The sequence below is a fragment of the Amborella trichopoda genome, chromosome 9, assembly GCF_054954075.1.
Source record: "Amborella trichopoda isolate Santa Cruz 75 chromosome 9, AtrichopodaSantaCruz75HAP2 v2.0, whole genome shotgun sequence".
NCBI classification, from domain to species: Eukaryota; Viridiplantae; Streptophyta; class Magnoliopsida; order Amborellales; family Amborellaceae; genus Amborella; species Amborella trichopoda.
In genome coordinates this window covers 54,331,245-54,350,288 of record NC_142344.1, presented here as the reverse complement: position 1 = coordinate 54,350,288, position 19,044 = coordinate 54,331,245, and the positions used below count along the sequence as shown (strand labels likewise).

General features: G+C 36.8%; 1 protein-coding gene across 4 annotated transcripts; it reads right to left on the bottom strand.

Moving 5' to 3' along the window:
* Nucleotides 1-1,476: 1,476 nt before the first annotated feature.
* On the bottom strand, nucleotides 1,477-18,538 carry LOC18447863 (ABC transporter G family member 34-like). 4 transcript variants are annotated; one of them, XM_088846249.1, is made up of 17 exons: nucleotides 17,839-18,538; nucleotides 17,422-17,512; nucleotides 16,254-16,554; nucleotides 11,585-11,946; nucleotides 10,866-11,102; nucleotides 9,726-9,886; nucleotides 9,499-9,602; nucleotides 9,070-9,235; nucleotides 8,058-8,242; nucleotides 7,639-7,971; nucleotides 5,912-6,202; nucleotides 5,736-5,819; nucleotides 3,551-3,684; nucleotides 3,255-3,482; nucleotides 2,919-3,090; nucleotides 1,948-2,202; nucleotides 1,477-1,846 (listed from the first exon to the last, which is right to left on the bottom strand). In XM_088846249.1, the coding sequence occupies exons 3-17, from the start codon at nucleotides 16,470-16,472 to the stop codon at nucleotides 1,577-1,579; spliced, it is 3,201 nt and encodes a 1,066-aa protein (XP_088702375.1). In that variant the 5' UTR covers nucleotides 16,473-16,554; nucleotides 17,422-17,512; nucleotides 17,839-18,538; the 3' UTR covers nucleotides 1,477-1,576. The 4 variants fall into 4 exon arrangements, with proteins under 4 accessions (XP_088702375.1, XP_088702376.1, XP_088702374.1 ...); XM_088846250.1 differs by lacking the exon at nucleotides 17,839-18,538 and adding an exon at nucleotides 17,719-17,738; XM_088846248.1 differs by lacking the exons at nucleotides 5,736-5,819; nucleotides 17,422-17,512; nucleotides 17,839-18,538 and having other exon boundaries at nucleotides 16,254-16,496.
* Nucleotides 18,539-19,044: the final 506 nt, after the last annotated feature.

The following is a 19,044-nucleotide window of genomic DNA, read 5'->3' as shown; positions in this document are numbered from 1 at the left end:
CTCTAACATACTGCATATGCGCTTTGACAATATAAATGATATAACCCAAAAAATGGCTGATGAACTTAGCACTGATCTCAACAATTGTAACTGACCTGCATAAGAGAGGGATAAAGCCTGCCATGTTCCTATCTTGTTAATGAATTTCCCCACGAGATTCTGACAATTATGGTGCTTTAAGTTACTACGGAACAGAGGCATTCCCAAGTATCTTCCTCGAAGAGAACCCTCACCAAACCCCAATTCCTTCAAGATCAAATGTTTTGCATTCATGGAAACTCCAAAAAAGAAAACCTTACTTTTAGTTCCATTCAATTTTTGCCATGTGGTATTTCCAAACAGACATAGAATAGAATTCATCTGTTTTGTAGCTGTTAAAGAAGCCTCACAGAAAATAACTGCATCATCGGCATAAAATAGATGTGATACCCCATAGTCACAACCAGAAGGAAAAGCCATACGAATAGTATCTTGTAGTATTGCCTGATCCAACTGCTTACTTATGAAATCCATTACCAACAAAAAAAGATACGGAGATAGAAGGTCCTCCTGCCGTAAGCCTCGTTTTCCTCTAAAATATCCCATTGGGGAACCATTATGCAACACCGAGAATGAAGGAGCAATAATAAAATGACGAATCCAAGAAACAAAAAGATCTGGGAAACCCAAAGCATATAACTTCGCAAGAACAAAATCCCAAGAAACCCGATCATAGGCACTACTTAGATCCAACTACAAACACATCTTAAGATTGATTGAGTATTTATAACATAATGAAATAAGCTCATTGGCCATCAATATATTATCTGTGAACAATCTCCCCTTTAAAAAAGTAGCTTGCTTGAAATCAATCAGAGTAGGTAATACCTCCCTCAATCTATTAGACCTCAATCTATTAGACCACTATCTTTTTCTCACATATTGGTCCCCCTATTCTTTCTTATTGCAGGTCTTCACAGAATCACAGAGATTGCAGCCTAACATTTTGAGTTCTAGCTATAAAAAATCATTTTCAGTTCTATCTGTTTCTCACTATAAATTAACACCAACCAACTCTTTTAAATGAAACACATTCTCATGATCATTTGGATACATTTACTCATTCCATTGTTTCTCTCTAATAAAAGGAAAAAAGATTTGAAATCAGGCGATCGAGAATGTGTTGTTGATTAGGCGGAAAGTCCATAAAATTTCTTGAATGTTATACACTTTTACCGATTGGATTTCACATCCAATGGTTAAAAATGATTGCGACCTCCTTGTATCAAAAATAAATAGTCTCATAGTCTATAATCCCTTACAAATATTAGGGTCTCATCTTTCCTTGTAAAAAGGTTTTCATTACTTATTCCAATGCAGATAGCACTGGCAAACGCTATTTGGTTCACCACCAACATATTGATAACCAGATTGTAAATAATTTAGTATTAGCTATATCCCGATATGTAGCGTAAGCCATACAGAAACTGCAAGGCGTGTTGAACCTCAAGTTAATAATTTAAGAATAAGGTAAAGGTACAAGCAGTTGTATACTTCATCAGAGAAGTAGAACTCATAAGAATATGATTAGGAAGTATCACCTCCTCTGGAAATTCAAATATTTGGTGCATAAACAGAAAACAAACAAAAACAGAAAAATAAAGATAAACTGAACTGCAACAGCTATACCTAGAAAATTAGCTTCAAGTCCGAAGTAAACTTCAAGAAACTCTTTGACGCTCTGGCTTGCTTGCCCAGGTATATTGATTGTCTCAGTTCGATCTCCCAACTGAGAAACCATCAAACCGTAAACAGTCCAAGCTGCAGGATTAACCCAATAAAACCATCTCCACCACAGAGGAATCATCTGCAAAATGACCAATCTAATTATAAGAATCTCAAAAACAAATAAATACACCCACACAAACAAGCGCGCGAGCGCGCACACACATACATACAACCACTTACAGGCCTCGCAATGAAAAAGCCAGAGAAAATGTTCCATAAGATAAAGAAGAAGAAGGAGATCAGGGCGGCCAACTCTTGTGTTGGAGTTAATGCTACAGCCGTCATCCCAAAAAGAGTGAGGTACAAGACGCTTAGTAGTACAAAGAAGGTAAACCATAAGAACTTTGCCAACATCCAAGAGAAACCAATCAACGGGTATATGATCAAGACAAAGACTTGAACTTGGATCACAATATATGGGATCTCAATGACCACCTGCAAAAACAAAAGAATCTAGTCTCCTTGATCATTCTAGAATTTCTAAATTCAAAACTATCTAAAGATTACAAAATATGCATAGGTTAATATGCATTCCATGGCCAATAACCCAATGAAACAATGGATAGAAACAAATCCCTTCGAAATTCTTCTTTGATGGAATAGAGACACCTAGTTCACAGCTTTCACACAATGTTCCCATCACGTTTTACAGAATGTGCAGAAATAATTGAAATGACCATATATCTTGTAAAAAAATAGTCAATGGTTTAAATTCAAAGAATTTAAAATGCTTCATTTTTTCATTTTGCAGGCTATATCATAGAAGAATTTAATCATAAGAGCTTGAGAATACCCATCTTAAAGGACGGAGGATGGAAGAGGGAATGAGGTTAAGTCTAGGAAGGTGGCAAACAGGTTGTTCTTCGTTGTTAAGAAGGGCAAACAGGTTGTTTCTCAACAATGAAGAACTTACCAGTCTCAAGCATTTTCATAAGATTAGGATTCTTGGTAAAATGAAAAAACTGCATATTGACCAAAAAGAAAATGCAAAATGCATATTGGTCAAACTCTAACAAGGAGATAATGCTCCGTCCTCACTTATGTGGTTTGCATCTCAGATTCCCAAGCTATGACAAACATGCCCATTTAATCACATCTCTGAGCACTTTCTTGATTTTATCACAAAGGAATGATTTTCTAAGTGATCATACCTGAGCAATGGTATAAGGCATGGCTGAATACATTCCGGCTGATCTCTCACGATAGAAAACTGTTCTCCCCAGCCCGACTATGGGTTGAACTGCAGTAGTGTTCGTGAAGCCTAAGAATAAAGCCGACGCATATGTTGCACCAAGAGTGTTCAGGAGATCTTGTTGCTTGCTTCTATATATGAACAAAGAATAAGAATGATATATGACAATGATAATCACTCCTAAAAACAAAGGACAATGATATATTGGTTAGTGTAACCTAAAATAAAGAGCAACCATTTGATGTAAAAGTAATATTAAAATCCACCGAGTATTGTGTTGGTAAATTAAACTCACAGGTCCAAAGCAACACCCCTAAATATGGTTCCAAATAGAACAGATACAGTGACTGTGATGAGGAAGCGGATGGCATTGTGTTCAGGGTTCCTCCAATAGGACCAATGTTGTTTCCATAAGCATGCCATGCACTGAGTCAAGAAGCCGTGAGAATGCATGCAATCGAGACAAAGGTCTTTTGAACCTGTTGAAGGCCTACTCAATCCCTCTATGATTTGCTGGTATTTCCTGGCAGTCAAAAGACAGTCAATAAGAATTCGGAATCTATACATATTTTCAAGATAGGAATAACATACCCATATAAACAGGAGTTATGGTAAACTTGAGCAAAATCCACGTTAAGATTAGTCTCCATGGAAAATGAAGTTATGTCCAACATCCAAGCTGCTGGATTGTAACCATCCTTTATCTTAGGAATCCCTGGAAGAGCCTGAAAATAAATTGAAAAACTTTCAGCAAGTTTATGATTCAGGTCTAAAGAAATATATTATTATGGGGAATTTTCTCCCAATACATCACAAAGTTCACTTCATGGACTCTATAGTAGAAATTTTTCATACACAGTGCAAGAGATTGAAAGGATCTTAAATTATAGTACAAAGGAAAATTCAAAAAACAAAAAAGAACAAAAGCTAAAAGTAGTTTTATCTTACACCAAAATTTTGTCAATAAAACTAGGATGATCACCATGATTCCATGTCTCAGTTGAAACCTTGAAAACAAGAAAGCAATAATTTCCAAAAATACTCCCCATTTTCACCAAATCATAGATTATAACTAAGACATTCCAATGTGTGGAAGGTATCATGCAGTAGATTTCAATAGGTGACAAGATGAGGGAAAGTAGACATAGGTGGGCTGGTCATGTACGGCATAGACCCATTACAGTGCCGGTTAGGAGATGTGATTTGATTCAAGTAGAAGGCACTAAAAAGACATGGATGGAAGTACTGAAAAAAAATATGGGGACATGGATAGAAGTACTGAGGGTATAGCCCTTGCTAGAGCAGAATGGCAGAACATGATTCGTATAGCCAACCCCAAATAGTTGGGATAAGGCTCTGATGATGATGATGAATTTATTTTGTACCAGGTATTTATGTCTTTTAGACTTGGAAAGAATCTAGGGTAGTTTAGTCCTTTATTATTTTATTTAATTAGGGTATTTTAGTTCACTATGCTTGAGAAAACTTGATTAAAAAGGGGAGAGAAGGATGTCCAGTTCCTAGGATGTTTACTTTTTTAGAACTTTGTGAAAAATAAATAAATAACTCGAGAAGAAATTCCTGAACTAATTGATTGAAAGCCATAGAGGTGGCTCGGTTGCACCTCCAGGGTCTTCCCTTCCAAGATACTCTTACGTTTCTTCTTTTCTTCTTTCTCATTTGTTCTCCTCATTTCTTCCCTTTTCTTCCACTTTTCCCTTCTTCTATCTTTTCTTTCATTTTCTTCCCCATTTACTTCTTTTCTATCATTTTCTTTCCCTTCTTACTTCTTTTCTTTCTTTGAATCCTTTATCCTTTATTATTGTTCTCTTTCTCCCTTATTTTTTCTATTTTTTTTCTTCTTTAAACTTTGTTCTTTTCATAATCTTCCAAACTAGTAAAAACTTGGCATTAAAATTCCACTAAAATCTTAAAGTAACCCAAAGGTCGTCCCTAGAATTAACCATAAATAAAATCCTTTGAAACCCTAATTTCATACATAGAGTCCAAACCCTAATTTTTACACCCTATTAACTTCAAGGAATAAATAGGTTTCTTTTGAGGGAAAGCTAATAACTCTATTGATCATCCAACTAATAATGAAATCAACAAACTATACAAATTAGCCTTGAACATTAAAACGAATCCCCAATTTATCCAACTAATAAACATCTTTCAAGTACTTAGAAAACCTAAAACAATTTCAATTTTCCATATTTAGAACACAATGAAGAGAACATTCTTCCAAACCAGACCGAAGTAGAAGTAAACAGTCGGACCCGGACCTGGATCCCAAAAAATATTATGGGACCCAGACTAGACTGGACCCAAAGTCACCAGAATTGGACCCAGATTCAGACCCTAATGTGGGACCTGCCATTTGGACCTGACCCAAAACTCAAAAATCCATATCTTTAAATATATTTCATAAATTGGGAACCAAAAATATAATATGGGGCCCGGACCCAACCATACCAAGACTCAAATAGTGTTCGGGTCCAAGATTTGGATCTGAACCCGAAGTAGTCGAAAAAGATACAGGGACTTATGGCCTGTCTGAGGATATGGCCTTTAATGGAGAAGAATGGAGAACCAGGATTCATGTAACCGACCCTAATTAATTGGGAAAAGGGTAAAATGATGATGATGATGATGACCCGGACCCCGGTCGGGTCAACCCATCGGGTTCCGATTCAGGTCCAGGTCCATTGAAATCATATTCGAAATATTTAAAATATTGAAAAAAATGATCTTATTATAGTGAGATAGAATGCACCTCAAAATAATGAATCAGCTTTTGAGAGAAATGACCCAAGGGTCCCCCATATATGACCTGCCCACCTTTTCTCATTAGTAATAGCTGCAAAAACAAATTACAACTTCAAACCAAGGTATGAAACACAAACATCGGGAAATAATCAATGATACACAACCCTATCCATCTTTATATACCTCATCGAAAGCTTCAAATATATCAATACCCGGCTGATGTATGGTGCAGACCACAGTGCGGCCTGTGTCAACAGTGTTCCTCACCGTCCTCATAACAATGGCAGCTGCCCTTGCATCAAGCCCAGATGTGGGCTCATCCATGAATATGATCGAAGGGTTTGCCACCAACTCAACAGCAATAGTCAGCCTTTTCCTCTGCTCAGTGGATAGGCCAGAAAGTCCAGGGATACCAACCAATGAGTTCCTTAATGGTTTCAATTCCATGAGACACATTACCTCCTCCATGAACATCTACGTAAGATGAAAGAGAGAACCAATTAACCAATTAGTGGAAGGCCATGAGAATGCCTGGCAGTTTTTAAATTGATAAAGAGCTCTCTCTATCTCTCTCTTTTTTTTTTTTTTTGGGGGAGGGGGGGTTGGGGGGGATCTTTCCTGCCTACCTCAAGAGTGCCTGGGATCACTTTTAAGGATTGCTTTAGCATCACCCCTAGAAAATATGTATTTTATATCATATGTACTAGGAAACCTACTTACCCAGACATAGACATGGGCGTCCAGATCCAATGCATGTTTATGTGTTTAGTACTTTGGCATAGAAAGCCAATACAAAAAGACACGTCCACGCGGTTAGAATTTTATAGTAAAATAATACTCTTGACATATGTAAAAAGGGTTCACATTTATGACACAAATGTGGTTGGCACAACATTGGACCACATAAACTTAGCACTGGATGTCTTGGGTTCAAACCCCACCCTTGTGCTCTAAACATTTTTTTTAATATCCCCATGCTTGAAAGTGTCAAAACGTGAAGCTTCAACCAAAATGTAGTGTCTGTGTAATATAGCTCAGAAAATATGTCAAATAGGGGTGCTCTTGTAGTTAGAATTGACAATTTATCCAATCATATAGCATTTATCAAAAAAACGGAAAATACCATTTAAGGAGTCAAAACATACCAATTAACGTTAGAGGATCGACTTTTAATTTTCATTTCACTCAGATAACTTCTCAAAAAATATTTTCTAAAATGCCTAACTTGTACCTATTCAAGCTTGCAAACCCTGAACAAGCAGGGGTATTTTAGTAATTTAACCCACCTCATAGGCCCCATCCAAACAACGAGAGTACCGCTATTTGCTCAAGTTAAGTCAAATAACTGAAATTCCCCTGCTTGTTCAATATTTCCAATACTGAACGCGGGCAATTTGGGCAGTTTTAAACATATTTCTTTTTTTAGTGCTACTTGAATAAAATGAAAATTAAAAAATAAATTAATTGGGATCCATTGAGCCCTTTTATGATTTTCTAATAGGTTTTGACCCCTGATATTCTCGAAAAAAAACAAATAATCTAGTCATATATCTAATCATGATGGATCATAATTCCGTATTAAATGGATTCAGGATCCCATCTAAGTAGGATCCATGTCTCATATAGTCAAGAATAAGCTCCCACGAATGAATAACTCAAGGAACACGGAACCATGTTCCTGGAGCGGGATAGTCCCCAACCCTAGGGAAAATGCTCCCCATAAATATGCTCTCTCTTTCTCTCTCTCTCTCTCTCTCTCTCTCTCTCTCTCTCTCTCTCTCTCCAACATTTTCCACACAAAATGCACATGACATATATACATTTTAGGAGTTTCCTGACCACAAATCACTTTTCTTTGCATTATTCTAAAATGAATTTTGAAGTTCATATTTCATAAATGGTGCACTTACATTCTGAGTAGAGGGTTCAATATGTCGAGGGAGACGAAGCCATGCAGAGTAAAGCAAGGATTCGTAGACGGTGACAAATGGAGAATGGATGTTGATTTGTTCACAATAGCCAGAAATTCTAGCAAAGGTTTCCTGGTTTTTTGGGTACCCAGAAATACTAATGTTTCCTTCTATATAACCCCCAGTTTTCCTTCCCGCCAGTACATCCATTAACGTGGTTTTGCCTGCACCAGTTACCCCCATTAATGCTGTTAAAACTCCTGGTCTGAAAGACCCACTCACATCCTTGAGCAGTTGTAATCTTTTCTCCCGAACCCCATACTTTTTCACCTCCTGATATAAACAAACTTGTGTAAGCTTCAGTGTCATTGCATGTTGGGGAGGAGGGAGATGGAGAGGGAGAAAGATAGAGGTTTTACAGCTGGCATGTCGACATAGTAATTTATATGGTTGAATGTGAGGGAGAATGGTTGGAAAGGTAGCACCATGCCTCTCTCACCAGCCCCCAAAGTCGTTGCTGAATGATCCACACATATGCCATAAGACAGACTTTCCTCATTTTCATTGGATTGAACTGGGGCACTAACTTGGCGCTTTCGAGGAGCTGAAACCATTCAATAACTGGTGAGCCATGACACAAAGCATGTGAAGGGGATATCATTGTATTAAAATAACTTATGTAGGTAAGAGGAGTGATCTACTCTCCCCTACTCCATTTAAAGCTGTTTCCCTCCTCTTCAGGTGTAGATTTGTAGCTATAGGGAATCAATCAACAATTTAAAAATTTAGACAACTATTACATATCTAAGATAGTCAAAGTAGGAGCAGGGAAAAGGCAAAAAGGCCTTCTGTTTTCCTTTCTTTTTTTTTTTTTGGGGGGGCAGGGGGTGGGGTGGGTTTGGTTGGTGTTGTTGGAATTGTGATGCCTTTTGTCATTGATTTGAAATCTAGCAAGACAGGTATATAATTGGCATTGGTGGCTTTTTCTTTTAACTTCTTATGTGATTATCAGAACATCTGGAAATAGAAATTTTACTAACCATTTCTTGAGAGTTTAACTGGGGTATGGGTTTGATCTTGTACTACCATAATATTTTTAAAATATGCCACATTTTATTGGGGGAATTTAAAAGTTCCTCCAATTTTTGGTTAAATTTTGGCAAAATTAAGCTCTTGATAAACTGTAAGGCAGCGAAGACCTTCGTAGCTCTGTACCTTAAAATGGGTCTAAAAAAGAAACAATTAAAGGGGCTGAATGAAAATCAGATTCCAAAAGACACCCATGTTGGGTATCAAATGTCCTCCTCTGTACATAGAAATATGGGATAGCCTCTGCTATAATCAGCGGATATTCTGAGAGTTCCTCCTGTAAATATTCAAAGGAACGTGGAAAAAAGGAGAAGAAAGTGAGAGAGAGGGTCAATGATGTACCTTGAAAATATCCCAAGGCTAGGATACATAAAACATTAAAGAGCAAAGAAAAGCCAGCTAGAGCTCCTACACATATCCAAAACCAATATTCCCCAGAAAACATTCCCCTTGATTTAAGGAAGGCCTTCCCCACTGTGCCTGCATTGATGTTCATGTCGTTCTTTGGCTATGACAAATACCACACATATATGGTTAGTCGATGACCTTGTGATAAGTTGTAAGTGATCAAAATTATGAAAGAGGTACATATGGCATGCAACAAGTTAAACTCTATGCAAACATATCCCTCTTACTTTCAAGACATTAAACTACCCCAGGGTATTATCGATTGATGTATATGACTGTAACGCATCATGTCCTAGCATAATCACCCAAAAGAAGAAATTGCATTTCCACCAAACCACCCTGTGAAATTGCATTGGATCTTACCAGGCTCCATCTCTCATCCAAGAATTCATTAAGGGCGACACCATTCTGGGAATATGTCATTGGAGAAACCCAATAACCCCAAACCCACCATGAAGGAATAGTATCTGAGACAAAAAGAAAACAGCACTCATCCATTAAAAATTATGGGGAGAGAGAGATGGTTTAGTGATTATAACCCACTTCTTTCTAAAATTTATGAAGGGTGGAAAAATAAGATGGAGGAAGACCTTTGGATATAACAAAACCCCCAAGGACATAAATTGCAATGAGGAGAGCAGTTCCGAATGTGTTAGCAACAACCTGTGTCCTTCCAACCGCAGCTATGAAACGGAAGAGTCCTATTGACATCTGGTGTATAGAAAAGAATACAAGAAATTGTCGAAAAAACCTGCAAAAGAACAGTTGTCAAAATGGAATCAACAAAAGTCATGAATTTTATTTATGCTACTGCTGAAAAGTCCCACGAATCATCAACATAAATGAAGCACGTTCCAGTATGTTGTGCTGAAACCCCCAAATGCCTGGATGTCAACACATAGGCCCTAAAGCATTTTGAAACAGTTTCAAAGTGGCAACATATCATCTTTATTGGAAAAGAGAAAGGTAAACATTGTAACCACATAACTAAATGTACTTCTCTAACACTATAACTAGATGTATCTATCTAACAGACTAAAGAATTAACATCAACAATAAAGAAATCTATGATACGCAAAATCCACGGTAAAGCAACCAAAAAAATGAACGAAAACAAAAGATTATAAGCCAGGCTAGATGAGGCTGCTGCCATACATTAACCACCCTAAAGCATTAACTCCCATCATTTCATAGAAAATTGTTTGTTTAAGATGGATGCAATCTTTTGACGGTAGGATTAGAAGCATAAATTATATCTGCACAAGTCTAAGGATGGTTTGGTAGTATTTCTAAATCCACCAAGGGTTTGTTTGGATATACTTGTTGACACTGACAATTCACTATTTCAATAAAATTACTCCTTGCAAAGAATTATTTCTAGTTTGGCGGAATTCATTATAAAGTTATTTGAGATAAACTTATAGGCAGTTTTATATATAAGTTTAGCAGTATTCTTTTTTATTTTTAGGACGTTTATAAGTTTATCATTATGAAAACCTGTTTTTACTTTATTCACAGTAATTTACTGAGGAAACATGTTTTTGTCATAAATAGCTAAAAATAGTTGTATCATCGAAAAATTTACATAACTAAATAACATTATACATATTACAAGATACGTACCACATAGATAACAAGATAATATTATGTCAAGTATATATTAATTTTAGATTAGATTGTCTATTCTAAAAAAACACAATTGTCATCCAAACAGGCCCCAAGAGTTGTACCTAGAAACAGATGGGGCAAACCCAATCGCATGATATGTCAAGGCAACCCATATACCAGACTCAGCCAATGAGACAGGCAACTGAAGCACAAAGATGGGCAACAAGAAGACCCATCCTGGATAAAGTTGGAGGTCCCTTTGCTTATAAAATACTGGCAAACGTAAGACAGTCATAGTAAGCTCTGTCATTCCATTGAACATGACAACCACCACTCCACAAAATATTGCCCCAAGATACCTGCAAATCACTATTTTGAATTAGTTTAGATTTCAAGGTATACGACCATTTGTCACAACTTCACCTACACACTTTTGGATAGTCTGATTCAATTTAGAAGCCCTATTGATAAAAACAATATTGGTTAAGCCACATAGTTTATGGATGCTCCTTTATGAAAAATGAAATTCTCATTAGGCATACGTTTCTCTTGGGGGGGGCTATCATTTGCAAATAAAAAAGAAAAACTGCAGAAAGAAGCAAATAATCAAAATTATAGTTTCTCATTCCTATACCTCACATTTTTGCTCTAGCTATTGAGGTAAAACTAAGTTCCTTTCTTTTTATTTTAAATAAAAATAAAAAAAGATCTGAGAGGCAGAATTTAATTTTACTTCAATTAACAAGAAGAAGGTGAAGGGAAAATTCCTATCAAAATTTTCTCGAAAGTGCAAAAGGAAAAAAATGAAATTAAATAAAATTTCGAGAAGAAAGAACTACACCTGTTGCCATCAGTGATGGAACCTTGTTTCATCGCAGTCCTCAAGAATACAGTGGTAACAATGGAGGCCATGATACAGATTTGGAACATCTTGAAGATGTGCACAAAGGAGTTTCTCTTCATTAGTAACCATTCCCTCCAAAAGCATGCAACAAAGAGCTGCCACCTCCGAAGGCCATGTTTCCCTGAGACTAGGGCAGAAGGGTGGCTTTTTGAAAAGTCATAGGGACTTTGCAACTCCTCAGTTAGAAGCTCTCCCACGTGAAATGATTGGAAGGCCTCTGCAAACGTCGATACAGGAACATATTTATAGGGGCAAGTTGAGTCGGCCCAATACTGCTCTTGATCCATCTTAGACATCACCTGATTATATAAACACCCAATGATCGTGTAATTATGTTCAATACTGTTGATATTCTTTCCCATAATTATCACACTAAAGATTTAATTAAGAGGGAAAACAATTTTCATCCCATCATAAAATTCAAATGGTATAATGTCTCAACATTTAAAAAATTTTGCAAATTTATGGAAAAACAAAGTTCCAAATGCCAAATTTCAGTAGATCATTGCTTATGCTAGACACCAGTGTTTCAAAAAGTGCTAGGCGGCCTGGGGGGTCCAGGCCGCCCAGAACTTGGGCGGTCCAGTTGAATCCAAATAAGGATTCTGCAGTGCAGTTATGTCAGTATCAGTTATATGTATTGTAGTACATAATTCAAATTATATTACATATTAGCATTTAGCACACACTCCATAACCATAACCATAATCCATAAGTCGGTTCATACTCTATATCTATAATCCAATTAAAACTTAAACTTTACAACCAACCAACCAAATTATCAAACCAAGTTATCAAATAGTATCACACCAGTACTGCAGTACACCACCATGAGGAAGAAAACAAAATTGAATTATGAAACTATGAAAGTAATACTTGAAGACTCAAAAGAATCTTCAACAGTTCAATACACAATACTTCAATCAAAATTCAAACTTCAAAGTTTAATAATTATTCAACAATCAACATTCATCATTCATTCATCATCAGAAAATCTTGGGTTAACTGCATTAGTATCATATTCATCGGAGTCGACGGAGTTGTCACCCTCCTCGATATATTGGTCACCCCCGTCCTCCTCCGTCTCTTCTGAATCAGCCTCCTCTTCCTCCATCCTTGTTCTATGTGCAGAAGATCTAATGGCCCTAGGAGGGTCAGCTGATGTCCCTGAAGCATCCATGACTATGCCCCATGTCAATCCTTCATGCATCTCGACCTCATCATCATCAAATAACCACTCCATAGCATGGTCCACATTTTTTGATCTGATGGGGTCTCTCTTATCTCTCTTAGCAAACTTGTCCTTCAAGAATCAATTGTACTTGACATAGACTAGGTCATTGAGCCTCTTTGATTCAAGCCTGTTTTTTTCTTTGTATGAATCTAACAAAATCAAATGAAACTAATTAAAATATAATATCTATGGTTCATGTATTATTTATAAAATTATACAAACTACCCTTACAGCCTTACCCCTTCAAAAGTACTCCAATTGCGCTCACAACCGGATGAAGAAGTGGTTAGGTTTAAGATCCGAATGGCCAACTTTTGTAAATTTGGAGAACTAAACCCATGTTGGCTCCACCAATGGACTGCAAAGATATAGAATAAAATCATAAATAAATAATAGAATTACTTGATTACTTGAACAGTTTGAACTTAAGAATAATATTCATTCCTGGATCAATTTTGGCCCTTTGCCTCATTGCCATTGAACTTCCAAAAGACTTTAATGAGCACTTGTAATTTATCCGCTCATCAGTGCATATAATATCCTGCATATCAAGATCAGGGTCTAGCACCTACACACTCATTAAATCCATTCATAATTGTGTAATTTGTTTGTATATCCTTGTCAATATAAAAAAAGCTGTGTTCAAATAATAACCAGCTGCATGCAATGGCCAATGTAGCTGCCTATCCCACTTCTCATCAATAATCTCAAAAACAGGCTTGTAGCGAGTTTCTTCATCATTGAAATTTTGGGCTATCTCTCTTTTGCATTTCTCCATAGCATCATATATGTAGCCCATAGAAAGCTTGTCGCTATCAACCATGCGAATGACTTTGACAAGAGGAAAAAATACCTTCAAAATGCCCTTCACCCCTCTCCAAAAAGCCTTAGAAAGTATAATATCTCTCACCTTCTTCCCAACCTGATCCTTAGACCACTTGCATGCTCTCCACTCATCTGAGATAAATATTTGCCTCAACTGCACTCTCCTCGAATGTATGCTATCTACACATAAGTACCAGGTAGCAAATCTCGTAACCCCAAGCCCCACAATCTCTTTCTTCTTGTAAAAGTACGCATCATGCTGAGGGTGAAATGGTGGCTATAAATGAAATTTGTAACTAACTTGGCCTGCACCTGATATCTCAGTTAAACCGCCAAGAGCCTCAAGCATAAGGTCTATATAATGTGTTGCACATGGTGTCCAAAAGATTCTAGGATAAGCTATACGCAACAAATTAGATGCAGCAACATTAGAAGCAGCATTATATGTGACAACCTGTACAATAAGATGCTCCCCAACCTCCTTGATTCCCTTCTCTATCACTTAAAATATGTAATGCGATGGATATGATCAGAGGCATCAATAGACCTCAAAAAGACAGTCCCTGCAGGACAATTCACAAGCAAATTCATCTGACTTCGTCTCTTCCTATTACTCCAAGCATCAGTCATAATAGAAACCCCATATTGAACCCATGCATCCTTCTTAAGTTCTACAGCTTCCTTCGTGGCACTCACTGCCTTTTTTAAAAAAGGCTCTGAAAGCTCATATGGGGTTGGGGGTTTCTACCCTGCGCCAAATTGGCCAACTGCCTCTATCGCAGCATAAAAGCTGCTTAAGCGAGCGGTATTGAAAGGAATACCCGCCTCATAAAATCATGTAGCAAGATAATACGCAGCTCTATCTCTCTCTTCCTTCTTGATTCTATTTTCAATGGTGGTTTGTTTTTTTGTTTTCTCTCCTACAACCTCAGGGTCAGGCCGAGGTAAAAACCTATCCATAGGGCCTCTAATCGGAGACTTCTTAGTTCCAGAACCAGAAGCAATTACAACTCCCTTCCCCTTTCCCTTAATAATGAATTGCTCAGACTCTTGATATCCCTCCATTTCATCATCACTATCATCATCATCAAAATTGACCCGAACCCCAGACCTAATCTCTACTATAGAGGCAAATCTCTCATCTTTTTTCATTTTCACCATGTTTAAAAAATTGTTGATTTCCTCTTTAACAGCATTAGGAGTCTCTTTACATGGGGCAACATTCCCCCTGATACCGGTAAGATGTTTCTTGAACCGGTTTATGTATCTTATGCAATTTTTATCACTAGGATCTAAGTTATAGTCATATTTCCAACCGGGATCACCACTCCTATTAGATCCCGAAAAAGACATCTCAAAATTAATGCAAATTACTAAAACAATAAAAAAAATCACTTACTTTGAGTTTGATTGCTCAATCTTCAAACTTCCACCTCAAAGATGTTTCTAAATACTCAAAATCTTCTAAAAAACCCTCTAATAACTTTGCAAAACATCAAAAAGTAAATTTAATATCAATGGGTGATGTTTTGATCAATTTTTGCTAACTTTGAAAAACCCTCTGATCCTAAAAAATTCATCAAAAACTAAATTTTTGGGGGCTTTCTCTCTCTAAAATTGGCTCTAACAAGTTTTAGGGTTCAAATGAATCTAAGCCCTAATTTTTTGCCCTTAAAAACAAAAACAAAAAAAACCAAAATTGCCCCCACCGAAAATAATTTCCGCCCCTAGGCAAGGCGCAGGCCTTGGGCTGCTGCCTAGGGCTGAGCGCTGGACGCCTGCCTAAGCGGGTTCCGTACCACCTAGGCGGCCGCCCAGGGATCGACCGCCCAGATTGGCCGCCTAGGCCTGGGCGATGCGCCCAAGCCTTTCGGACCTCCTAGGCGGCCGCCCAAGCATTGGGCGGTCCGCTTTTTGAATCATTGCTAGACACACACACACACAAATGACATGAATATTAAGGTTTTGTATTCATATTCAACCAAAGTCGAAACTTTGATTTTCCTTTATGCTCGGATAAGTTCCGATAAGCAAATTAAGATTGGGCCTGAAATGGCATGTTTAGATTTTAAGCTTTGGCCATCTGACAAGATAATCAATAAGGTCAAGAGAATGAAGAAATACAACACATAGTTCACCCAACTTTCAAATGACTGTCTAGGAAATCATGTGCACATGCATCTGCTAATTTCGGAAATATCGAGAAGTCCCAAACATTTGGGAGCCATGCCTAAGTTTGAGGAAATGACCAAATGTTACAGCAATGTTAGAAATTATCATAAATCCGACCTAATTGACACATTTACGAATCAAACCAACTTGACACTCTTAGAGATTCCCCAAACCAACTTGATACTCTTAAAGATCCCCCATTGCTTTATATCAATCAATTCACAGATCAACAGAAACTATGTTTCCAGAGGGAATAAAAATCAATATTTAAGTTCAAAAAACACCCAATTATCTTTTGCCAAGTTCTAACAAAAGACCCAATTCTAAAAGAGAATTTTCAAAACAATTGTAACATCTTGATCGGTTCAGCAATACCTCTTGGAGAAAGTCTGCAGTGCTTTTTCTATTTGGACACCTGAATCCCATAAACTCGAAGAAATCTAAAATCTTTTCACGAGGGCCTTGGTAAGCAATTTGACCTTCACTCATAAGGATGATTTCATCAAAAAGTTCGAACGTCTCAGGAGTAGGTTGCAACAACGATATGACCATCGTCACATCCATATTGTGAACGAGTTGATGTAAGTTCTCCATAATCTGAAAGGTGTCGAACTATCTAATCCTGTCGATATCTCATCCATGAAAAATACTCTTGCTGGCCCAACCAACATCTCCCCTACCATGAGTTCAATGAGGAAGGTTGAAATCAAAAACTTTGCCAAGTTACAAATAAAGAAAAGGATTATGCAAAAGTTAAAGTCAAGGCCAACTTGTTAAATGCACAAGCAATGAGTGTTGCTATGCTTCCTAGAATTCATGATGCATTTCATGTGAAATGTTTCATTATTAAAAAGGATGCCAACCCCAAATAGTTGTGATAAGGATCAGATGATGATGGCATAATTAAAGAGGATTACATGGTAATTAATTGGACTTTCTAGATAGATTGCATGCATGTCGTGGCACTAGCCACACTACATACCCATACTTTCACATTTCGACACAATATCCTGTTGGGCAGTTGGTGAGCTATTTGATATTTCTTTTCATAAACAATCAAGATATAAATGTTCTATTAATTACAATTGTACTGTTTGTGTTCCATAAGGTATTTAAGTTTTGCTTGTGGATACTTCTCTCGTTCTTTTTATTCCTTATCCTTAACCATTTGTGCTCCATGTAAACCAAACATACCTACCTAAGAAAATCTTATCAGAAAAAAGCAGCAGCATGCCCCAGTCACATCCATTATGGTTCCAGCAATAATTAAGTAGACTGATTTATGTAAGTCTTTCTTGCTCTAATATTATTTCTGTTTCAATGATATCAAATTATTTTTGCTTTCCAGTTGGTGGAGTTCCAAAACTTTCACCAACTCAATTTGATACATTTTGGTTGTGTACAATACTACAATCCCGTTGTCATTGGATGGTAAACAATAATTCACTATAAAAAGCAATTTTATAGTTTTAAGATACACAAAGCCAAAAGAGACAGGAATTTAGCATGTGTAGAAGTGGTTAAAGTAAATTTTGGGTTTTACCAATTGTAAGCCTTTTCTTTTGGCCTCCAGAAATACCTCTTCGCATCTCATTACCCACTATCGTATCAGCACAATTTTCCAAATCCAGAGTCTGTTTTTTATCAATAAAAAAATCTCGATTAGAGCACATAAAGATTATCAAATTCATTTTCTTTGCTTTTTTCTTGTGAACCCTTTTGTCAAAACATGAAATAAAAACATAGAACAAAAAATAAAGAATAGGTTTTTCTATTCATTTCTTGAAAAGATTACTATGGGAGCCATTAGAAAGAATGAAGTGGTCTTCTTGACCAATACCTTGAGAATATAATCAATCAATAAAAGTTCAACTTTAAAAACCTTTTCTTCAATTAAAATAAAGAACAATTGAAATTAGAAGTGAAGCTTAAGAACAGTGAATTATAAAGAAATGCTGACCTTCATAAATGTGTCAATCTCTGGGTCTGGTGTGATACCTAGGGCCTTCTCTCTCCTGCATATCTCAGCTAGCATCTCTAGTGCACACAAGTTCAGATAAAGTCATTAGAGTGAGGCTTTAGGGGAAGACTTCCAGATAAATGTCACCCATTGCTGCCTCTCTCTCTCTCTCTCTCTCTCTCTCTCTCTCTCTCTCTCTCTCTCTCTCTCTCTCTCTCTCTCTCTCTCTCTCTCTCTATTACACACACAAACAAACAGACACAATTAAGATGAACCAGAGAAGGCTAAATGTGATCCAAGAAAAGAAAGAGGTAATTCAAGCTCAATTTCAGTCGATGGATTCATATCCTAGGGTTCCAAAAAGTTCTGAAATTCTTAATATTATTGAGATTCCCCATAGTTTTCTATTGAAATAATCCTTGGTAAACCTTACTAATATCAAATTAACATGAAAACTGAGTAAAGTGAGGTGCTACTCAGGTTGCACGTTATTTTGATATCAGTATGGAAACATCTTCTGAGTAATAAATCTCTGGGACAAACTCCCAACTCCATGACCACAGATTTCTTCAGCCTTAAACTCTCTCTATCTCTCTCTCGCCCCTCTCCCCGTCTCTCTCTCTGTTGAGCTTGCCCGCCTGTAATTGCTGGTCCTTTGCTCCGAGGATTATCATGGTTCAGAAAATCAATGGTGGAATTTTAAATTTTAAAAATAGTACAGAGCGAATAGATCATGGTTGAAAACTTGGAAAATAGTTCGATAGGGCTGCAGCCCCATGAAAATAAGTATAGCCTCACCTCATAACTCATTAAAAACTGCAGTTCAGGCATTAGAAAATCTTTATATTGATCATCTCAGTTTTTAACATGTGAAAAAAATTTAGAATTTTAGCTCTAAAAGTAGTGTATATTATAACAAATTATTTAGAACATCCATGTCGCCCTAAAAATAAGTGTTGATAGATCCACTAGATATTTGGACTTTTTTTAGTTTCAAATTTTATTGTCCATGTTGGAAATTGTTTTAAAACATAATGGAAATTTATTTTGCCAAAAGTACTTTTTGGATAAGGATTTGAAATGAGGCATTATTTTGTTTTCATAAAGCCTATGCATTATAAAAACTTCATTCAACTGATGGTCCAAATAATTTGTTACACTATATATTATTTTTAGAACTTAATTTTTTATTTTTTTTATATCCAT